Source organism: Octopus bimaculoides, chromosome 1 (assembly GCF_046866305.1).
Source record: "Octopus bimaculoides isolate indiv1 chromosome 1, ASM4686630v1, whole genome shotgun sequence".
NCBI classification, from domain to species: domain Eukaryota; kingdom Metazoa; phylum Mollusca; class Cephalopoda; order Octopoda; family Octopodidae; genus Octopus; species Octopus bimaculoides.
In genome coordinates this window covers 58,095,733-58,118,387 of record NC_142928.1, presented here as the reverse complement: position 1 = coordinate 58,118,387, position 22,655 = coordinate 58,095,733, and the positions used below count along the sequence as shown (strand labels likewise).

Sequence of the window (22,655 nt, the reverse complement as noted above, 5' to 3'; positions counted from 1 at the left end):
GCAATGTGAAATAAAGTGTTTTGCTCAAGAACACAGCACACAGCCCAGCCCGGGAATCAACTCACTACCTCATGATTGTGAGCTCAATGTTCTCACCACTGAGCTGTGCACCTTCACATATTGATGTATCATTTACTTTGCATATAATATTATTTATATATCTTTTACATAAAATTTTAGTTAATTCATAAACTGCTGAACCTGTTTTCAAGCATACAAGGTAGATAATATTTTTATTTTAAACTACCTCACTTGAAATGACAAGTGTGATTACAGTCTGCTTTACAAAATCATTTGAGTATTCCTTATCTGAACCAAGACATCATTTAAGTATGTTTGAAGTTGAACTGGTATCAGATGGAGAATGATGTAGTGCGTAAGAATAAATGGCTAAAAAAAGATGCTCAGCTTACAGAACAACAGCATCTTCTGTCCATCACTTAGGTCAGTTGAAGAAATGTTGGATAGAGAATGTCAGCAGTAACCTGAAATGTCTGGATATCAATTGTGGACTGGCACAAGATCAAGCTGCATAGGAGATAATACTGTGGAAACTTGAGCTCAATAGTGTTTTTTGCCTCATATGTTATGAACAACACATATGAATTGTTGAGGTGGTGATAGTAGTAGCAGTAGAAGCTGTAGTTTCTATTTGATTTATTTTGTAATCTAAGTCTTTGGTCAGCAACATATTTCTTACATTGTCTAACTGAAAAGCAATCCTTGCTTTATCAAGTAAATTATATTGTTATATATCTTTCAAACTTTCAGATAGCACCATATGCCTCTTGCATAGTAAATGGTATCTACTGGTCTGTAAACACTCCTCGACTTATAACCATCCCCGATGCCAAGAACTTATTGAAACCAGCTGCAACACCATGGCTATCATCCATGCAAGGCTGTCCACTTCTTCCCCATCGTTTGCTTGCTATCTGTGATATCTCTGCCGATCCTGGAGGCTCAATAGAATTCATGAAGGAATGTACCACAATTGATCATCCATTTTGCCTTTACGATGCTGAGCAACATATGGAAACAGAAAGGTAATTTGGTTACATTTATGACTCTTCAAATGTTTCACCAACACTTGACCTTACCAAGGGAATCTGTATGGAAAATATATCAGTTCCATTTGAGCACAATGACATATAAGAACCCAGATTAGACATCTCTTGTTGATGGATTCATTCGACTAGCTTCTATGGGTCTGGGAGACATCACCTCATGTCTAAATTGATTCAGTGTTGAGCTTATTACTAGGTCATTGCCCAACACTGGCTTGAGAATGTGGGCTTTACCCTGTCCACTAGCCCCTATTTAAATAGGGAATCATCAAAATATGCTGATGTAAGATGGTTATTTGCCATACATGATTTTTCAGGTCTTCAGCATTGTCATTTCACTCTAATATGACTGGAAAGTTGGTTAAATTTAAACCTGTTGCATCAATAGATGCATGTTCTTACCACTTTAAGATCACATTCTCTGAAATTAAAAACTCCCTTTTTTTTTCTTCTTTCCAATCAAGAAATACACGCCAATGTAATTCAGTTTGCATTCTCCTTTATGAAAGCAACTAAAGGTTAATTAGATCTTTGAAAGTTAAGCTTCTCACAAGAATTATACTAATGGTAAGGGTATAATGAGAAAGGCTATTTAAGCATATGGTAAAATGCTCAAACTTATGAATTGGCATCCACTACACTCTCAGAGCGGTTGGCATTAGGAAGGGCATCCAGCTGTAGAAACATTGCCAGACCAGATTGGAGCCTGGTGCAGCAGCTTGCTCTCCAGCCCTCAATCAAACCGTCCAACCCATGCCAGCATGGAAAACGGACGTTAAACGATGATGATGAGGACGAGAGTTTAGTGAGTTCAGTTGCTATGAGACATGGAGATACTAGTATTTCAGGCTTATCTGAAGGTGTTACAGTTAAGTAAAATTTAGGTACAATTATGATATTGAATGACAAAAAAGGACTGTTGCTGCTAAAACCGTCCACAGAAAAAAAAACTGATAAAAAAGTTATTTTTATAATGAAGAAACTATAGTGAATTGATATGGTAATGTTAGGATTATTTTTACTGAGTGCTGGGTGTGAACCTATTGTGATATTGACTGTTATTGAATGATAATTGAATATTTATAATGTATCCATTGTTAAATGTTTGAATGATGTTAAAATGATATACAGTAATACCAAGTGTTGCGATACTAGTGTAGTATATTGTGTACTAATATGATATAGATTTTTATTGTAAGCTTTGCATGATGCTTGCTAAATTTTTTTTATATGATACTAATATTTTAACTATAGTGTATGAGGTTCAGGTGCTATTAATTGCTAAGTTGTATTCTTAAAGGTTACAGTGCTAATATTTGTATATTGTTTCTTCTTGGAAATCATTAGTATTGGTACATTATAAATTTATTCTATTTTCAATGTTTTAAAAAACAAACTATAGTTATAATTCTAGATTGTACAAATGTTAGTTTTGCAGGTGATGGTGTTCTGATTTGTTCAATTAGCAACATGCCAGCTCAAATACCACGAGAAGCTACAGACTTTTTTGGAGGTCAACTTTTGCCTCATGTTTATGACATGGTTTGTAAATGTTTTGTACAAAGTTTCTTCTTTGTTTCCCATCATTGTCCTTACAACTTGACTTAGTTGCATTTAAGATCAAATTTACAATATTGTACTGTAGTAATGGTGTGAAAACTATAGTGATAGTGGTCGTTTTTAAAATCTACCTGCAATACCAGTTCAATTTTTAGTTGACCCAGTTTACCTATTTTTCATTTCTTGCATTTTCCCACTGGTCCGCATGTTAGAATGAGATGAATTCTACTGCATTCATTTTCCATTTCTTATATCAGACGCATTTTTCATATTTCTCATTGAATTTGATATAAGGCATGTTTTATTTTTTCTCATAAATTGAACTAAAATTTGAACTTAAATTGAAACTCAAGGAAATATTTGAAAAATGAAAGACTTTATTGATTTGAATTCAAATTTCAGATTTTTACATTGTGTTTTTAATTCAAGTTAGAATTTTGATTTTTTATAAAAAAATCTTTTTCAACATTCTCCTTCACTGGTTAGTATTTATGAAAATGTTCTCATTTTGTCAGTTTGAAAGTTAAAAAAAGAAATAGCTGGGAAAGCATGAAATTTATTACTGATAGTTTTTCTGTGGCATTCTCTTTTTTGTGTACTAACATTTTTCAGAGTGACTTTTTAGGTTAAATTATGGAATTCAGATGAGGATATATTTATCACTTTCAAAAATGCATAAGAAATGTAAAAACGTTTTTATAGAACAAACTGATAATTTCAGTGGCTACTGAGTCAAAAAATAGCAATGCTTAAATGAAAGAATTTGGCACGGTAGACATTTTTTGCCAGAACCAGTTGTTTACAAATGCTTTCAGAGGATTCCTTTGCTTTTTTTTTTATCTTTGTATACCTTGAATGTTAGTTACTATATTGACTGCAATTAACTGAAACTCAAGGTTTATAGTAATTCTTTAAACTCAAGCCAGTAAGATAAATAAATATAGCCATCTTGCATTTGTGTACAATGACTACTACTATGACGTGTGAATAAGATAAGAAACTCTTATCCATATATTTATCAGTTGCTTCATTGCTGCTATTATCATGTGTAAGGTTGAAATGTCTTAGAAATGGCTTTAGAGTGTTAGAGATTAAGATTTATTTATTTTTAAAGGAAAAAAACAAGTGTATTTCATTCTTACCAGTGTGCCCACACCTCTTTCTACTTCACATCAATTTCCATGAAATCTATCATTATTAAATTCTTTTGACAAGTTGTGCTCTGAAGACAGTCTATTGATTGACTGCCTTCCCTATAAATATCATCATCGTCATCATTTAATGTCAGTTTGCCATGCTGGCATAGGTTGGACGGTTTAACAAGAGTTGGCAAGCCAGAGGGTTATGCCAAGTTCTGTTGTCTATTTTGGCATGGTTTCTATAGCTGGGTGCCATGTGTGTGTGTGTATATACACACATACACACACAATATCTTAAAGAATACACACATACTTTCTTCATATTCAGGCAACTTCAGAAGTATTAGCTAAGAATAAACTGTTGTACTTGGCATTTGTTGACCTGGGGAAAGCCTTTGGCATAGTACCTCATTCTGGGATATAGTAGTCTCTGAGGAAGCTAGGGATAGACAAATGGTTTGTGAAAGCTGTACAAGCCATGTATAGGAGTACTCTGAATAAGGTAACAGTTAACCATGACAAAGTTAGTGTACAGGTAGATGTTCACCAGGATTTGGTTCTCCTATTCATCATCATCCTCCAGGCCATAGCAGAGGAATTTAAGACTAACTGCTCATGGGAACTACTTTATGCTGATGATCTTGCTCTCATAATAGAATCTATAAAAGAACTAGAAAAAAAGTAAGACATGGGATGAAGTTTTGCAGGTCGATCTGAAAATGCTGAGCCTTATGGAAGAAATGGCAAAGGACTGAAATGTCTGGTGCTTTGGTGTACTCAAGAACACCCTTCCACCACAATAGAATTGCTATCCTAAAATCACCTTGGTAAATGCTTGTATGTGCAGGGCTCTGTCTCACCTTAATTTCTCTGTCACTCATCTCCTAATAGTCATCATTTCTCTCTGGTATTTTTTGGCTACAATAATCACCTGAGGGCAGAGTAAACATGTACTACATCTCCTCCCTTTGGTTCCCTTCCTCTTCCAACTGAACCACTTCCATTTCTCATTATCTTCCTTGTCCCATTGTTTCCACCAATCACCTTCTTTCAGTGCCTTCAGCCATTGATCTCTCCCCTCTGCTATACTCCATCTTAACACTTCTTTTGTCTGCTATCATGCCTGTTGCCCTCACATAACCCCCACTGCGCCATTTGTATCTCTCACCATTTTTTGCTTCATCTCTGTCCCATCTCTAACCATCTCTCCTCTCATTCTTATGAACTTTCATCCTCTGTCCCCCTTGCCCACTCATCCAGTCCACTCCTCTGTATCATTTCACATATTCACCCCCACCCACTGTACCTTTAGGGTATGTCTTGATACATCAACACCATCATCTCTCTTATTCTCTCCCTCTCAGTCTTTGTTTCTAAGACTGTCTCTCTTTTCTTTTTCAACTGGGGTATCCTTGTATCTCTTCTACAGTAAGACACCTGTCTCTAGCCTTTTATTATTATTTTTAATCTTTCATCCACTGACACAAAGTCACCTCACTCAATGCTATTTCTCCTCTCAGTCAAGAGGTTTTTGTTTTGCAAGTTACTTGGTGACCCTGCCAGTGTTGGTGCCATGAAAAAGAGCACTCAGTATGCTCTGTAAAGAGGTTGGCATTAGGAAGTGCATCCAGCTGTAGGAACCATGCTAAAGCAGACAATTGAGCTTGACACAGTCCTCTAGCTTGCTAGCTCTTGTCAAACCATCCAACCCATGCCAGCATGGAAAACATGTTTATCAACAGTGGTCATTATCTATGGACTTAGATGAGATCTGTCAGTATCCTTGTCTGGACATTTTACATATATTCCAGTCTCCAGTAGGACCTTAGTGATTGGTAATAATTATTGATTAGGTGGAAATCTCTGGCTATGTGTAAGAGCCCCTTGACCATCATCAAACAATTGCACAAATACTCTTCCTTTCAGAGCAGAAAATAAGCAAACCCACCCACCACTGGAAACACCCCTCTTCCTGTAAGGTTTGAAACTTTATACCTGCTAGCATTAATATTAGCATCAAGAAAGATGGGTATAGAGAGATTGTAGAGATATTGGAATGGCAACGAGTAGATGCGTGCTATGTACACAAGTCTCAGCTAGATTTGTTGCAAGCAAGAAACATAAATTCTTTTGGGAGGGCACCAGTAATAGAACAAATGGAATAGTCATATTGTTGGCTAAGAAATGGTGAGATCAAGTAACTGAAGTTGTCTGACACCTTGTAGAATAATGAAGTTATGATGGACAACACAACAGCAACATTATCTCTGCATATATAATACAATTAGAACTGGTTTCCACAGCAGATGACTTTAATGGACATGTTATTGGCTTCTCCAGCATAGGAGTTTATGAATATGGTACAAGGAAATAGGGAAGACCAAGGTTCCTGGAGTTCTGTGCTGTAAATGACCTACACTAATTTCAGAAACCAGTAAGCCATCTGATCACCAGTCAGATGGATGCTCAAGTCAAATAGACTACATATTTTCACTAAGAAATAGAACAGGCAACAAGTTGTGAGCATTAAGAACTTCTTTTGTGGTGAATTTACCACTTAACATAGACTAGTGACTGGTGAAGATAAGAGTTAGAATCAGAGACACAATACAGCTTGGTGAAAAATATGAAAGCTGAAAGATTCTTCAGCCAGATGTGGGTTCAGTGAAATAGCAGTCAAATCATATGACCAGAAAAAGCTGGTAGAAATAACTGAGGGTTTCTATGAGGCAACCTACTGAAAGTCACAGACCAGGTCTATGGATGGTTTACAGTTCCAAGACAAAAAGTAACTTGCCAGTAGAATATTATCTAAGAGAATGAAATAAAAGTTAAGATTTAAGCCTAAAAGGTTTGGAAGAAAGAAGGGAGTAAAGAACAATATCGAATTGCTAAGAGAGAAGCTAGAAATTAGGTATACTTTGTGAAGAAAGAAGCTGAAAGTAAGAAGTTGCCACATAGTCTGTGGTGTAAGAATCAGAAATGTGAACAGTTCTAGATTGAAAAGCAGTTGTGTATACAGAATGGTAGCAGTGCATTTGCCTTCATTGATGCCAAAATGAAAGAGGCGTGGAAATGCTACAAAGCAGAGATTGCTTGGTAAGGAGAATTCATGGGAACGAAAGGACCTGCCTCCAATTTGACCCAACAGAAATACCAACCATTAAAGTTGAACATAGTACTATGAAAAGCATGATTAAGAACAATGATGAAGGCAACTGGACTATACTGAGAAGCTGAATGTATCTGATGAAGTAGGTCATGCTAATCTCACCCAGAATTAATCAGTATAGAGAAATGTCTTCCTAATGATTACTATAGCAGTATCATCATCAGTTGCTACAAGGGGTAAGGAGAAGGCATCAAATTGATGAACAAGGTTATGGAAGTTATTGAAAGAATTATAACTGATAGGAAGAGCATTATTCTAGATAAGATGCACCTCATGTTTATGCCTAAATGGGATATGATAGATGCTCTCATTCTTGCAAAACAACTACAGAAGTCTAGCTTTTGTCAACCTGAAGAAAGTCTACTGCAGGGATAGACAAATAAGCTGAGACTTAAGATGCCTCAAAATAAAACTCGCAATGACTGTTTTAACTAACAAGAGTAAAGAAAAAAAAAAGCTGTTACTGCCATTGGAGAAGTGGCCATGCTCAGTGCTTAGAAAAAAAGTAAGAATTTTGTATGGTGTACCCAGTGTAAAGTACAAGTTCGCAAGAAGTGAGATCACAGGTAGACTTTGTATGTACCAGATGCACAATAGTAGTTTGCAGTAAGAGTACATGTGAAATAAATTCTTTTAAAAGCTCAGAAGGTTCCCTAGAAATGGTTGGTATCTTTTGTTACCTAAGTGATATTATTAGCAATAAGGGTGGATGGTGTTAGTACAGGAAGGGTAAATTCAGAGTACGTTGCTATTACTTCTACTGGTAACAAAAAGTTTCTCTCTCAGCATAAAGAGTAGATTGTATAACGCTTGGGTATGAAATGTGATATTGCATGATAAGACATGAACTATGAATGGAGGATTTGTAAAAGCTAGGAAGAGATGAAACCAGTGTATGTCACTATTTCTAATAATGCTAATGTGCATATTCAATGGAGCACAAATGAGTTGATATAAGAAGAGCCAAATTATTATGCAAAAGAGACATTAGTACATGATATAGGTATGTAATGTGCATGAAGGATGTCACTTATATGAAAAAAAAAAAGTGCCAGGTACTCTGAGTGGACAAAACTTGTGGAAGAGGGGGTACTAAAGAAGATATGATTAACTGGTGGAGATTGATTTCAAAAGCATAAGCCTGATGAAGGAGATGACAAAGGATTATGAGTGGCAAAATGCTGCAATGATGAAGACTCTCCCAACCTACACAAGCATAGAAAACAAATATTCAAAAATGATGATAGAGGTTGGGATGTAAAATATCTACATTTGAGTGTCTTTCGCCTAATGTGTTCATATGCCATCAACCATCTTTGCTACTCTCTACTGAACTCCTCTCTGGTCTTCATCTATCTTGCTGTCTTGCATCTCTTTTCCCTCCCTCACCAAAATACTTGTGTCTCTCCCTAATTACTGTCTTCTGCCACCCCCTTGCTTCTACCACACTGATTCTTTTCTTACCAGAGTTCTAGGAGAAAGAAAGGAACCAGCAAACCAGTACAATGCAGAGAGAAAGGGATTCTGCAACCTTACTGGTGATTAAGCAAGCTCCCTGGTGCCTCTGAAAGAACAAAGATAGTGCAGTACCAAGATAACTCTTTAGTATTGCTGTAGACAAGAGAGGGCTTTTAGTGCTTGTATCACATTGAAATGTTCTCAGTGCACTCTGTAATGAGGTTGGCTGATAAGAAGAAAGCATTCAGCCATGGAAACCATGCCAAAGTGGAACATACAAGCTTGATGTGATCTCCAACCTGTATGGGAATAGCTCAAAAAAAAAAAAAAAGGAAGTGACTTGGACTTAGATAACTCCTCCAACCCATACTAGTGTGTAAAAATGATGATAATGGAAATTCAATTCTAAATAAGCAAATAAAATATTGGGTATTTTAATTTTTGTGTATATTTTTATCAAAATAATTACAAGTTGCTGAGCTTTTTAACCAGTGATCTGGCATCTACTGTGTACATGTATACATCACGTTTTATCTTTTACTTGTTTCAGTTATTGGACTGCAACCATGCTGGGGCACTACCTTGGAGGGTGTCAAACAAATCAACCTCAGTATATATTTTTAAAGTCTGGTACTTATTTTATCAGTCTCTTGCTGAGCTGCTAAGTTAAAAAGATGTAAACAAACCAATACCAGTTGTCAAGCAGTGTGGTGGGCGATACACACACATACACACTCACACTCACACAGTGGGCTTCCACACAGTTTTCATCTACCAAATTCGTTCACAAGGCATTGGTCAGTCTGGGGCTATAGTAGAAGACGCTTGCCCATGATGCCATGCAGTGGAACTGAACCTGAAACCATGTGGTTTCTAATTGAGCATCTTAACCACACAATTATGCCAGTGGCTATATATTTGTGAGATGCTTGTGGAAATGAATACATCAAAAAAGTATTTCGTTGTTGACACTAGACAATAGATGTTTTTCTAGCTATTTTACACAAATTGCGAAAGGTTATTAATTTACATTGTATTACCCTGTGAAACAAATAATTACCTTTTTAATTTTAATTCAGCATTGAACAGTTTTGAAATTTTTTTTTTTTAAATTGCAAGCTGCTTAGTTTAACGAAATGAAATAAAATTTGAAATTGCTTGGAAGTAGACTTTATGCAGTTACTTCAATAAAGCAGATTTCATGTTATTTCTTGATCACATACTTTAACTAAACTGTTAGGATGGATATGTTATTATTTTCTTCATGCATAGTGTGAAAAAGTAAATGGATTTTTATAAGCCATTCACAGCAATAGCAGTTAATCTTTACACATTTAAAGTTTGTATAATACAAATATTTTATCATCACAGCATTTATATTGATACAGTATAAAGTAATTTTCAATATCTATTCTTGAAAATATATATTTAAGGCTGTACTTTTTGTTTTCTTTTTATGTCCTTTTGTAATTATTTTTTTTTTTTCAACAGATTGAATCAAATGCTAAGAAGTCATTCGAAGACTATAATGTGTCACCAGCAGTGAAAAATGTAAGTTAATTTTAGTTTTGTAGAATAAGGTGTTCTTTTGTCTTTTTTTTTTTTCAAGTCTATTACTAAAACTTCATTTACTTCTTTTTCCTTTTTCTTTTCTCCCTAAAACTTTTCTCTTGTTCTTCTACTTTTGTAGGGCACAGAAAGTCTACCTCTCCAAGAAAGACATCCAGTTACTCTGGCTCAAAGTTTATTCTCATTTCTCCAAATACATCTACTCCCTCTATCACTCTCCAAATTCCTCAACTAACAACTCTGATCATCATCCTTGGTGACCTCATCACTTGCAACTCCTCATAGCTCTCAACTTCATCCCACACCAATGCTACCAGTGCAGAAACTGAATCCTTTACTACTCTTAACTCTTATGTTAACTTGTTTCATCTTCCATTGGCACTCCAGACCAACACACAAACATCTCAAATGCCTTTGATTTCTTTCTCACCTCAAAACCTAACCGGTAACAAACTGTATCTGCACCTGTTTGGTCATCTGACCACTACCACATCGCAACTACTCAACACACAATTACATACTGTACAACACTTCCTCTCGGGCATGCTGTTTCCTTTCTCTGTCTTTTTTATTGCTACTGTAATGGCCTCTGCTCCTTAGAGTTTGCTAAGGTTTCTTTAACCTACTCATCTCTCCACCTCTTGTCACCTTTGTTCTGTCCACTACTCCCATTTCCTCTTGGCCCCATACTTAACACTATGCCCATTACTTTCTCTCCAGAACAACAGTCTTTTAGAATCTCTTTCCTGCTGTGTTGACCAGTAACAAATTTAAACTGAACATTAATGCCTGACCAGCTCAAGGAGCCTGCAAGGGTTATGGACACCACTTCCAGACTGAGCCTGTAAAAGAAAGTTTCTGGTCTTTAGATTTTGAATAAGAGAAAGGCGGAAAGATATAAATTCTAATTTATTTAACAATTACTTTTTTTAAGAACATTTATCAGAAGGGTTTTAAAAGGTTTCTTTTATGAATTTAGCTATAAATGTATTTTTGAAACATCCTTCTAATTTGGAAACTGAAACTAAAGCCATACATCACGTTGCCCTTTACACCATTCTTTATGTGTCAGTTAAAAGGCAATTAACTTGTTTTTATTTATTGTAAGTGGAATTATAATGAGTGACTGAAGTGTCGCCTGGCTACAAATACTTGACTTTCTAACTTCTTCATTCTTAGCCTTCTGTGGCTTTCTCCTACTATCTCGTACGGTTCAATATACATCAGGAATCTTCCAACCAGCATATAACATGTATCCTTATTAATTTTGCATTATATAGATTTACTTGAAAAGTCACCATCCTTGTAATCCTCAACCACTGAAATTTACTCCCTAATCATAAACCCATTTACTCTTTATTCATCTTTCACTTTTCTGTTACATTGCACCCTATATGATGCATTACTGATATTACTTGTAAGAGAATATGTGGGTCATTCCTCATTATTCAGCTGACTTCCTTCTTGCCATAGTATTTCTTGACCAAGGCTAACTTGGATCTTCACAATGAATACATGCAATGAGCTATATTCAGTTCTTTGCTGCTTACATCCCACTACTAATAGATCACATTTCTGATAAATGCAAAATTTAAGTTACTTTAACTACAGAGAGGGAATTTCATTTGTTATCAATTACAACAGTTACCCACCAACTACATAACATATACACTATTATCAAATGTTTTCCACTTTCTCAGTCAATTAGGTTCCCTCTGTTACAGAATTTGATATACTATCCCAAAATATACCTAGTTAAAATGAAGCAGTGTAGAATTAACTGTATACCTTCTTAACAACAAAAATATTTTTTTAATATTTGGTTATATTTTTGTATATTTACAGTCTGTAATTACATCAAATGGACAGTTGACACCCAACTTTAAATATATAGAAGACCTCAGGAATAAATTCAGGTGAGAGTTTAAATTAAAATTTTATTTTTGTATTCTTGTGTTCAGTGGTATGCTTGTATTCAGTGACTCAAAAAAGAAAGAAGTGTGGATGTGATACTATGAAAGGATGTTGAATGTGAAGAACAAATGGGGGAAAGGGAATCTCCCCTATGTGAAACCAGTAGAGGGACTGGCTATTTGTGCTGACAGCAGTATGATAGATAAAGCAATTAAGGATATGATGACAACAAAAGCCCCTGGTCTGTTGGGAGTCACTGCTGAGATGCTTGAAATATCTGACTGAGTAGGATATAGTCTAGTCACCCGTATAGTTAATCAGATTATTCAGGAATGTGTTATCCCCAATGACTGGTGTAGAAGCATTATAGTCAGCTGCTACAAAGGTAAAGGTGATGCCGTAGATAGAAGTAATTACAGAGGCATCAAGTTGCTGGACCAGGTCATGAAAGTTATGGAAAGTGTTATAGCTCAATTAATTAGGAGCAGAATCAGATTAGATGAAATGCAGTTTGGGTTCGTGCCAGGAGCAAGCACTACTCACACTATCTTTATAGTCAGACAACTTCAGAAGAAGTATGTTTGTTAAGAAAAAGCCAGTATATTTGGCATTTGTTGCCTTAGAGAAAGCCTTTTACAGAGTACTCTGTTTTCTGATATGGTAGGCTCTGAGAAAGTTAGGGGTTGATGAGTGGCTTGTGAAAACCGTACAAGCCATGTACAGAGGTTCTCTCATTAGAGTGAGAGTTACCCATGAGTATAGTGATGAATTTAGTGTACAGGTAGGCATTCATCATCTTCCTCCAGGCTATACAAAGGAATTCAAAATTGGCTGCCCCTGGGAATTGTTGTATGCTGTTGATCTTGCTCTTATAGCAGATTCTGTAACAGAATTAGAAAAGAAATTTCAGATGTAGAAGCTAAACCTGGAATCAAAGGGCCTTAAAGTCAACTTAGCAAAGACTAAAGTTCTAGTAAGCAAGAAAACAGACAGGCCCCTAACCCCATCAGGTAAATAGCCCTGCTCAATATGTAGGAAAAATGTAGGCAAAAATTCTGTACAGTTTACCTAGTGCAAGCTATGGGCACACAAGAAGTGCAGTGAAATTATGGGAAGGTTATCAGAGAAGGTAGTGTTTGTATGTGGAAGATGCACAGGAGCCACAAAAACTACAGATCCTCAGGAAATAGATTTTCTCAAATGCCCTGGAGACTCTAGAGAGAGTGGATAATTTCTGTTATCTAGGGGACCTAATTATCTGTGGGGTGGGGCACACAGAAAGTGTAATTGCTAGAATAGGATGGAGAAAATTTCGAGAGCTTTTACTTTGTTGGTAACCAAAAGTTTCTCTCTTTCTGAGTGAGAGGAAGATTGTATGATGCATGTATATGAACAGTAATGCTACATGGTAGTGAGACAAGGGCCTTGAATGCAAGACATGCAAAAGCCAGAGAGGAATGAAGCTACTATACTCTGCTGGATGTATTGGGTTATCCCATAAATAATGCAGTTTTTTTTATACTTCTTTTATTTTTCAAAATTAAGATAAACAGGGTTCTTTTATAATCTAAAATATACTCTCCTTCATTTTCTATAATGCTCTTCCATCTATCTGGTAGACTTGCAAGGCCCTCTTCCAAAACTCACTTGTCTGTGACGAAAAATACTCCTCCAGTACTGTTCTGACCTTGTCTACAGAATTCATATTTTTTCCATCCAAATGGTTTTGAAGACTGTGGAATAAATGATAATCAGAAGGGACAATGTCCGGTGAATATGGTGGGTGGGGCATCATTTCCCTTTCAAACTGCTCCAGCCTTTGAAATGTCATCCTCACTGTATGTGGCTGAGCATTATCCTGACAGAAGAACACCTTTTGTCTTGAAATCAAAGATGGTTGTTTTTCTTCTAATGCTGACTTAAGCCACTCAAGCTGCTTGCAGTAGATCTCTTTTATTATCATTTAGTTTGTGTTTAAAAGTTCAAAGTGGACTAAACCTTTCCTATCCCATCAAAGAGATAGCAACGCCTTATGTGAGTGAAGACCTTCTTTAGCCTGGGTTGCCGGTGTTTCTCCTTTCCCTACTCACTCTTCAGCGGTTGACATTTTTATAGAGAGCCCATTTCTCGTCACCAGTCACTACTCGGTCTAAAAAAAGGTTCATTTTGAGACATGACTGCAAAGAAGAGCACACATTCACTCTCTGCACGTGATTAGACTCAGAAAGTTTGTGAGGAACTCATTGACCCAATTTGCTGACTTTTCCAATGGCACGCAGGTGTTGATGAGTTGTTGAATTACCGAATCTAAGCTTCTCTACTAATTACTCAACAGTTACAATGAGATTTTGTTCCACCAGAGTTTGTAGGACTTTCTCATTGAGCTCTACAGATCTTCCAGGATGAGGCTTGTCTTCTAGGCTGTAGTTTCCAGCTCGGAATTTCTCGAACCACCATTAACACTGGCTTACGCTTATTGTCCAATCCCCATATACTGCATTAATATTTCTTGCACTTTCTGTTGCATTGTTGCCTTTATTGAACTCATAAAGCAAAATATGCCAAATATGCTCCTTTGTCACTTCCATTATAGCTTTGAAAAAATAATTGTTAAAATCGAACTGCACTCTTCAAAACTTGCACTAAGAATAAGTACAAGGTAAAATTACTACCTGCTTTTATAACAACTGACTTTTAGTTCATGCAGTTGTAAAAAAAACACATTATTTATGGGATGACCCAATACAATGTACATGAGCAACAGCACTAGTGTATTGAAAGAAAAGTTGGGCATAAGAGAAATTATATGCATTGTGCAAGAGAGAAGACTGTGCTGGTTTGGTTGTATGATGTATATAGATGTAGACAGTTGCATACAGAAGTGCCAATTACTCAAAGTGGAGGGAAAGCCAGGAAGACATACGACAAAGTATTGAAGGCTGATCTCAAAGGAAATAACAGAGGACGAAGATATCTGGTGCCTTGTATTCAAGAAAACCTGTTCACCATTGCAGAATTGATACTGGTGCTAGTCTCACATAAAAAGTACTTGTGTTGGTGCCACATTAAAAGTACTGGTACTGGTGTTACATAAAAAAACATCCAATACACTCTGTAAAGTGGTTGGTGTTAGGAAGTGCATCCAGCTTCAGAAACCATGCCAAACAATGCAACCTGTTGTGATTCCTGGCCTTACCTGTTCTTGTCAAACCATCAAACCCATGTCATCATAGAAAACTGACGTTAAATAATGATGATGATTTTTTATGCTGCTTTTAATGGGCTTAAAGTCTGGTACATATTCTATTTGTCTTTTGAGACCAATAGTTATGGGGACATAAATAAACCAACACTGGTTGTCAATTTGTCGATGGGGGACAAACACACATACACACACAACTTTCTTCCACACTGTTAACATCTACTAAATTTACTCACAAGGCATTGGTTGGCTTGAAGCTATTGTTGAAGAAACCTGCTCAAGTTGCTGTGCAGTGGGACTGAACCTGAAACTACATGGTTGCAAATGAAGCTTCTTAACAACACATCAATACCTGCACCTATATATATTTGTTTATTACATTAAAAAAGTTAATAAGAATATGTTTGAAAAGAAGGACAGATTCAATGATTGACTTGTTAAAGTACCTATTACAAATGTTTTAGAGAGTGATTGCACATTTCTGTGTTATTCTGAAATAGCAATGAGACGATGCTTATATGACAATTATTGTACAAAAAAGTAAATGAAGCTACATAGACATTTATATGTATAAGGTGTCTCTTAAGAATTTTAACTTAGAAAAGGTATATAATTTACACGTTCCAATCAGAGAGTTCGTATTAGACTCACCAATATTTTCTATAGAAAGTAGTCAGATTACTTACTGTAGGATGGACAGTTGACTTAAAAGTCTCAAGTACAAACTGTTGATAGGCATTTTCTTTGCACCTCTTTGGTCAAGCACATTATACATAGCTCACTTAATTCAATGTAGAGAACTTCATCCCAATTTGATTAACCACTAAGAATGACTTTCAGTTTGTGTATGTGTGTGTTTTAAATGAGACTAACTTTGGAGAATCAACCAATTCCTTACTTACATTTCTTTTAATCCTGTTCAAACTGTTTCACATTATATTTCTGATAACCTGAGATTTTAATGAGTTAGAGGGTTGAAGAAAAAGATTGATTTTAGAATTTGAAAACTTAAAAGATTGCATATTTTGAAAATACATGAAGAGTGTTTTATACAGTTACAATATTTAGATTGAAGACTTACTTATAATGATAGTTGTGGAGAAAGATGTAGAACATGGGTCTGAGGAGACAGAAATGAGTGTCATTGGTGAGTTTAAGTGAACACTAGATTATGAAAACTCACAACTCTTATAGGTGGGCTACAAGAAACAAAAAGATGATTCCAGTCAGTAACAAACAGTGGAAGGTTTTCTGTAATGTAGGGATGTTGCACAGCAAGCCCAAGCACCACATTTAATTAGGAAGAAATATTTTATCTTAAGAATTGACAGTTGCTCAAAGCTAAAATATTTTTCCCTAAAGAGAAAGTGAATTTTCTTTGCTGTAGTTTTGACATATGTGAAGTTTTCAAGAACATTTACAAAACTTTCATTGAGAACCATAGAATATGTAATGAAGATATATGAAATTAAGAGATGTCTAACAGAGGTGCAGTTCTTTATTCTTGAACAAAATAACATTTGTATTTTAAAATTTTAAACTAATTTTTGGCTTATTTGATTTCCATTAGAAGATGATAAAAGTTTACACTGCTGGAAGAAATGGCTATTTGTTTGTAGGTCCTGCTACAAGTATTGCATTTAATGTGTGTGCCGGAATACAGGTTTGTCTTATTGGCAAATAACAGGTCTTTGAAGGGCTCTGAAGTTGATTAAAAGAGATGTAGGTGTTGCTTTCAATATTGGGGAAAAAGCCATTTCAGTTTAATGTGGAAATAAAGGAAGATCATGAGAAGTTAATGGAAATGAATTTTGAAATGGATTAGAGAGTTCTTTTGAAACTGCACTGAATAATTGGTATTTACAGAAAACCACTTCATGGTATTGGTATTCTAGTTCCTGAAACCGGTGAACAAGGGTTATATTGAGTGTTTTGGGTTACTTTGCAGAAGTCTTACATAAAGCAAATTTACTGTTAGGAGCAATCAGAAAATTTTTTATACAGTATATTTGTTTCTAATAAGTGTAGTTTAAAGTTTTATTAAGTGCAAAGGTAGAAATAGGAATGGAATTTAAGATGGATAGTGTAGAAGAGACCAGCGTTTTGTGGATATCAGACTGTCTGACACCTATGAATAAGTAGCACAAAAGATTAATTACTGCAGGTCATTTAAAATTCACCTGCTGGCTGAAATTTGTAGATGTTGAAGGCTTTGGTCAATGCAGATGTATTTGAAATAGAAAATAATTATGCGAGTCATTGGTAAAGAGAAGCTTTTAATCAAAGTAAAATTTTTTTTTTTTTTTTTTTTTTTTTGCATTGAAGAGAATTAAATGGACTGGTAGACTGTTTAGATTTACTCATAACCGTTTAATTTGAAGTTGACTTGCAGTATGTAGCTGTGTTAATTAAAATGAATAATGGAGATTTCACTTTTCTGTGAGAGAGAAAATGTCTTAGATCTTTTGAATAATGTTGATGTAAATGTTTTAAATGCTTGATGGAACAGGAACATTTTTGCAACGGATAATGATATATTGTTTTTAATTGTTTGCATCATGCATCATTCTTGGTAATTGTTTTAATTTTAGGATTTCAACCTACTCCAAGAGGTAAGAGGAAACCACAACTGAAGTGGTTTACAAACTTGCATGTTATTTACTATGTGGAATCCCAACTGAATACTACTAGCCTTTGATTGACTTTTCATAATCGTGTGATACAACAGTACAAGATTGTATCAGCTGATGGACCACACCTCAACATTTTGTTATGGCCTCTTTTTACTGGGATCCTTTTCCATTAGTAGATTACTACTGCAAACCCTAAGAATATAAACTGATGGACTGAGAACAGCACTTTAAAATTTGTTCTTGATGTCGTCTTTCCAACATCCTGTTGTAATTGATGAGAATCAGCTAATAACATTTGTAGGTCAGACAATGCGGTCTCTCCTTCGATCGTAACCTTTCAATGAAGTGCACAAGCTGAAAGAAAAAGAAAACACTCAAATAAACATTGGAGAAGAGAAAGTTAGAGAATGTGTACTCACTCATCACCGTTATTGATCCACCATCACTCAATGTGGAACAAATAATATAATGATCTTAATTGCTATTAGGAAACCATAAGGGTCTCTTCATCTTCAAATTATGAAAATTGTGCATATGAATACATATTTAATAAATATATGAGTATATATATATATATATATATATGTTAATAATAATAATAATAGGACAACAAAAGAATGAATGAGATCTCAATATTAGATAAATAGAAGAATTTATCTATAATGTAATACGTGACAATTAGTCGGTTGCCATAATATATATATATATATATATAATTTAGAGAAAAACCGCTATTAAATCGATCAGTAATGAAGAATATAATTCATACCCTCCAAAAAATAAATATATTATAAACACCTTATTCTAAAAATACAATATAGTACATAAAAGAATGACTACGCATGTTTCATGGCTATATTTTCAAATAGATAACTAATAAAACCAATTCGATTATTAATTCTATTAATAATCAAATCGATCTATAATTAAATCTATTTAAAAATATAGTCACTCATCAGGTCTAAAATAAAATAAAAATAATAATAATAAAAAACCAATTGACGTATTATAACTTACAATAAATATCAAATAAATATATAAAAAATACTTGTTTTAACAATGAATAAACAAATGATCGAAAAACATTTAATGATATTTCTTAAAATAAAATCATAACTTATCTTTTTGAAAAGGTAAGTTATGATTTTATTTTAAGAAATATCATTAAATGTTTTTCAATCATTTGTTTATTTATTATTTTTATTTTATTTTAGACCTGACAAGTAACTATATTTTTAAATAGATTTAATTATAGATCGATTTGATTATTAATAGAATTAATAATCGAATTGGTTTTATTAGTTATCTATTTGAAAATATAGCCATGAAACGTGCGTAGTCATTCTTATGTACTATATTGTATTTTTAGAATAAGGTGTTTATGATATTTATTTTCTGGAGGGTATGAATTATATTCTTCATTAATAAATTATTAAATAGCAGTTTTTCTCTAAATTATATACATATATTTTATATTTTGAAATTTGATTTAGTTTTGCTAAATTGAATTTTTTCCCTTGTAAGTTTGGATTTTATTCCCTAAAATTATTATTATTATTATTATAGTATATATATAAGCAGTAGGAGCAACTAAAGATGATGCAGCAGAATACTGGAATGAATGCTTTGCTGTAACTAAATTTGTACCACATTGTTTTGTGTCCAAGCTCTAATGGGATTATCTTTGCTTCTCACTCCCTTTCTAGCATTGAAAAGATCAGTTTTAGTATATACTGTAGTTGATTGCTTACAGATAATTCAACTGTAGATATTTATCTCAAACTCCTGTTTATGTTTTGATAGTGAGGGTAGGAAAAAAAACTTTCAGATGGCTGTATTATTCTAGGTGGTTATAAAACATCATTCTACATGTTTTTCCATACTGACACTGGTTGAATGGGTCCCTCATTAGCTCACCAGTTGTTCTACCTTGTTGTTTGACACACACAGTAACAGAGTAAACTGCCAATCTTTGTTACTGTGTATGTCAGGAGCTTCTTTTTTTTTTGTATTGTTTTTGTATCTATATCCTTCTTTTGCCTAACTACCTTATAGTGTAGATTGAATGCATTTTATTGTGCTACAGTTGTCTGCAGCTGGAACAATGATTCTTCTTACCTTGTGTCAGTTTTTGTTGGGAGATATTGCTCTTCTTGACTGGTTGCCTTTACTGTGACAAGGTGGAAGACACATCTTTGTCCAATATTTGTACATATATATATATATATATATATATATACACACACATACATCACACACATATCACACATGACAACAACAGTGGTTAGTAAGGTATTTGAAATATTCTTTATTAGTACAATCCTTCTAAAATATTTGTTAGGGTTATCTCTATAGATATTCTATGGACATTATAGCGATAACCCTAATAAGTGATGTAAAGCACAATGCTAACTATGTAGGATTTGATATTGGCTCATAAAAACGTTTATTATACTTTATAGTATATTATGGTTGTATAATGAAATACCACATCCTTACAAGTGATTAATATTTACATACTAACTTCCAGGAACATGTCTGAAATATTAGAATTTTTTTTCCTTCAGTTTTTGTGTCTTAGCAAATTGCCAGGTAAAAATACAGTGCCCCCTTAATAACATAGAATCCATTGCTATCTTTCAAAATATGGAATATTAGTCAAGCATTTCCTATTAAAACTTCTCTTTGATGCAAACACAATGTTGTTCCCTAAAACAGAAAGGAAGAAAAATGTCGGAACTAGGTGACCAGGTAATCATCGTCATCGTTTAATGTTTGCTTTCCATGCTGGCATGGGTTGGACGATTTGACTGAGGGCTGGCAAGCCAGAAGGCTGCACCAGGCTCCAATCTGATCTGGCAAAGTTTCTACAACTGGATGCCCTTCCTAATGCCAACCACTCCGAGAGTGTAGTGGGTGCTTTTACGTGCCACCAGCACGAGGGCCAGTCAGGCAGTACTGGCATCGGCCATGCTCAAATGGTGCTTTTTATGTGCCAGCTGCACAAGTGCCAGTCCGGCGGCACTGGCAATGGCCACGCTCAAATGGTGTGTTTTATGTGCCACCAGCATTGATGACTGAAGAAATTTTGAAGTTGTATCAGACTGGTAAACTGGAGTTGGTGCTCAAAGCAAGGCAGACACTAAATGTTGGTCATGATAGATTATGGAGCAAAATATAGGTAATATGTGAGGGTGATTGACTAAAGTTGGTGGGAATACATTTGACAAAGGACCAGAATTTGAACAACTATGGAAGAAAGATTTTTGGTAATGTTTTAATTAAAATACCTTGAGGCGAGACATTTAATTCTACTATGGCAGAAATTATTATTATTGTAATATTTGTATCTAATGTCTCTGATAAGGAAAGAGGAATGAGCTCAGCACTGCAATCTAACCAACACATTTCTCAGTTAAAGTGCCCCAGCTTTTTACCAGGATGAATTATACATGTGCCTGGTAATTATTTTCAATTTGATGAAATAGACCAGTTAGTGTCAAGTATCATGGTCAGGGATATAAGTAGGTAGTGTTAGTGACAGATTCTCAACCATTGTCCTCATATTGTCAATCCATTGACTTAGCCAGCAGCAACATTAAGAATTACCATAATTGTTTATTTATTTTTAATTAGTAAAAGCTCATTTACTTTATAGCAGCAATGGTGACATCACATTTTTGTCCCTCATGTCCAAGGTGCCTTATGAAGAAAATACTCTGAATAAATAGAAACTTTGAAGTAGTTGTATGCTGTCACATTAAGTTGATAGCATACAACTACTTCATCGTATCATTACTGCATAAATCTGAGAGATTTAGAAATGTACTATTTCTAAATTTGAAATCAGTAAATAGAAACTTGTTTCAATTCTCGTGGAGCAACAGCATGTTTTTTGAAAATTTTATTTTGTGAATCAGTCATCAGTAGCCCTTTTATTGAGTCTTTGGAGGATAAAGTTTTGTAAATACATTTGAAAGTTGATTTAGGAACATAGATTATTGAGCAGTGCTCTGTAACATAGGAAGAATGCATTGCAGATTGTTCTCACTGGCACACCCTAAGAAGTATTAAATAAGCAATTCACAGAGGACTAGATCAATTTGAGGTTAGCTTAAGATGTATAGAAGGAACCAGTAAAGATGCTTGTGATATAGTGTTTGGTCAAGAATCCAGAATAAAGTTTAAAGCCTTTTCTTGATCTAACAGCTTTACCATTAAACTTTTACTATACATAAATTATTAAAGCATACATGAACTTTTAGACATCAAATATTCAGAACTTGCACATGCTCATTTATGTTTGAAACTTAAATGAAGCCATTGCTTCCAAATGCATAATGATTGTTTAACATATAATAGAACAACACTGGATACTAGGTTTTATCTGTGTACTACTGCCTTTTTTTTTTTTTTTCAAAGAATGTTCTGACCTCATCTGGAGGAATGCAACAGTTTGTCCAACAGAACAATTTCTAGAGATTGTGAATCTTGTACCTGATCATTTTTTTTTTTTAGTTATGCAACTAAAAAATGTTCAAGTGACATCAGAACTGCAAAAAAATGAAAGGAAAGATTCTTAAGATTCATGAAATACCATCATAAGTCTGAAACCATTGTAGACAAGAGCATCCATTTTCTCACTAGAGTGTTGTGTATGCAATTTATAAATTGATATGCTGAATGAACCCAATATAAAATGCTGTTCTTATTCAGGGGACATCATCTAACATTTACAGTACATAAAGGGGTAACTCCTACTGGAACAACAAAGAAAAGAAAAACAATACCATCTATATTGCTAAATTCCTTCCAGTTTTGGTGTTATATAAAATTCCTTCTATCTAATAAAGAAATTATTATTGGCAGTAATATAAGTTTAATTGAGTCAGGTCAAGATTGAAAAAGATATGAACTTTCAACTTCTCTTACAATGAAAAT

At 34.6% G+C, this 22,655-nt stretch overlaps 1 protein-coding gene across 9 annotated transcripts in view; it reads left to right on the top strand.

Annotated features, from left to right (window-relative positions):
• Nucleotides 1-22,655, top strand: part of LOC106869155 (alpha-aminoadipic semialdehyde synthase, mitochondrial) — a 150,589-nt gene that overhangs the window by 104,782 nt on the left and 23,152 nt on the right. For 5 of the 9 annotated variants that reach the window (XM_089351567.1, XM_089351553.1, XM_014914765.3 and 2 more), the window contains exons 8-11: nt 772-1,046; nt 2,498-2,609; nt 9,888-9,947; nt 11,811-11,881. In XM_089351567.1, coding sequence (XP_089207693.1) covers nt 772-1,046; nt 2,498-2,609; nt 9,888-9,947; nt 11,811-11,881 — 518 coding nt within the window. Of the gene's footprint in view, nt 1-771; nt 1,047-2,497; nt 2,610-9,887; nt 9,948-11,810; nt 11,882-17,672; nt 17,694-22,655 lie in introns of all 9 variants that reach the window. The other 4 variants (XM_014914763.3, XM_014914762.3, XM_089351536.1 and 1 more) reach the window with 1 other exon arrangement.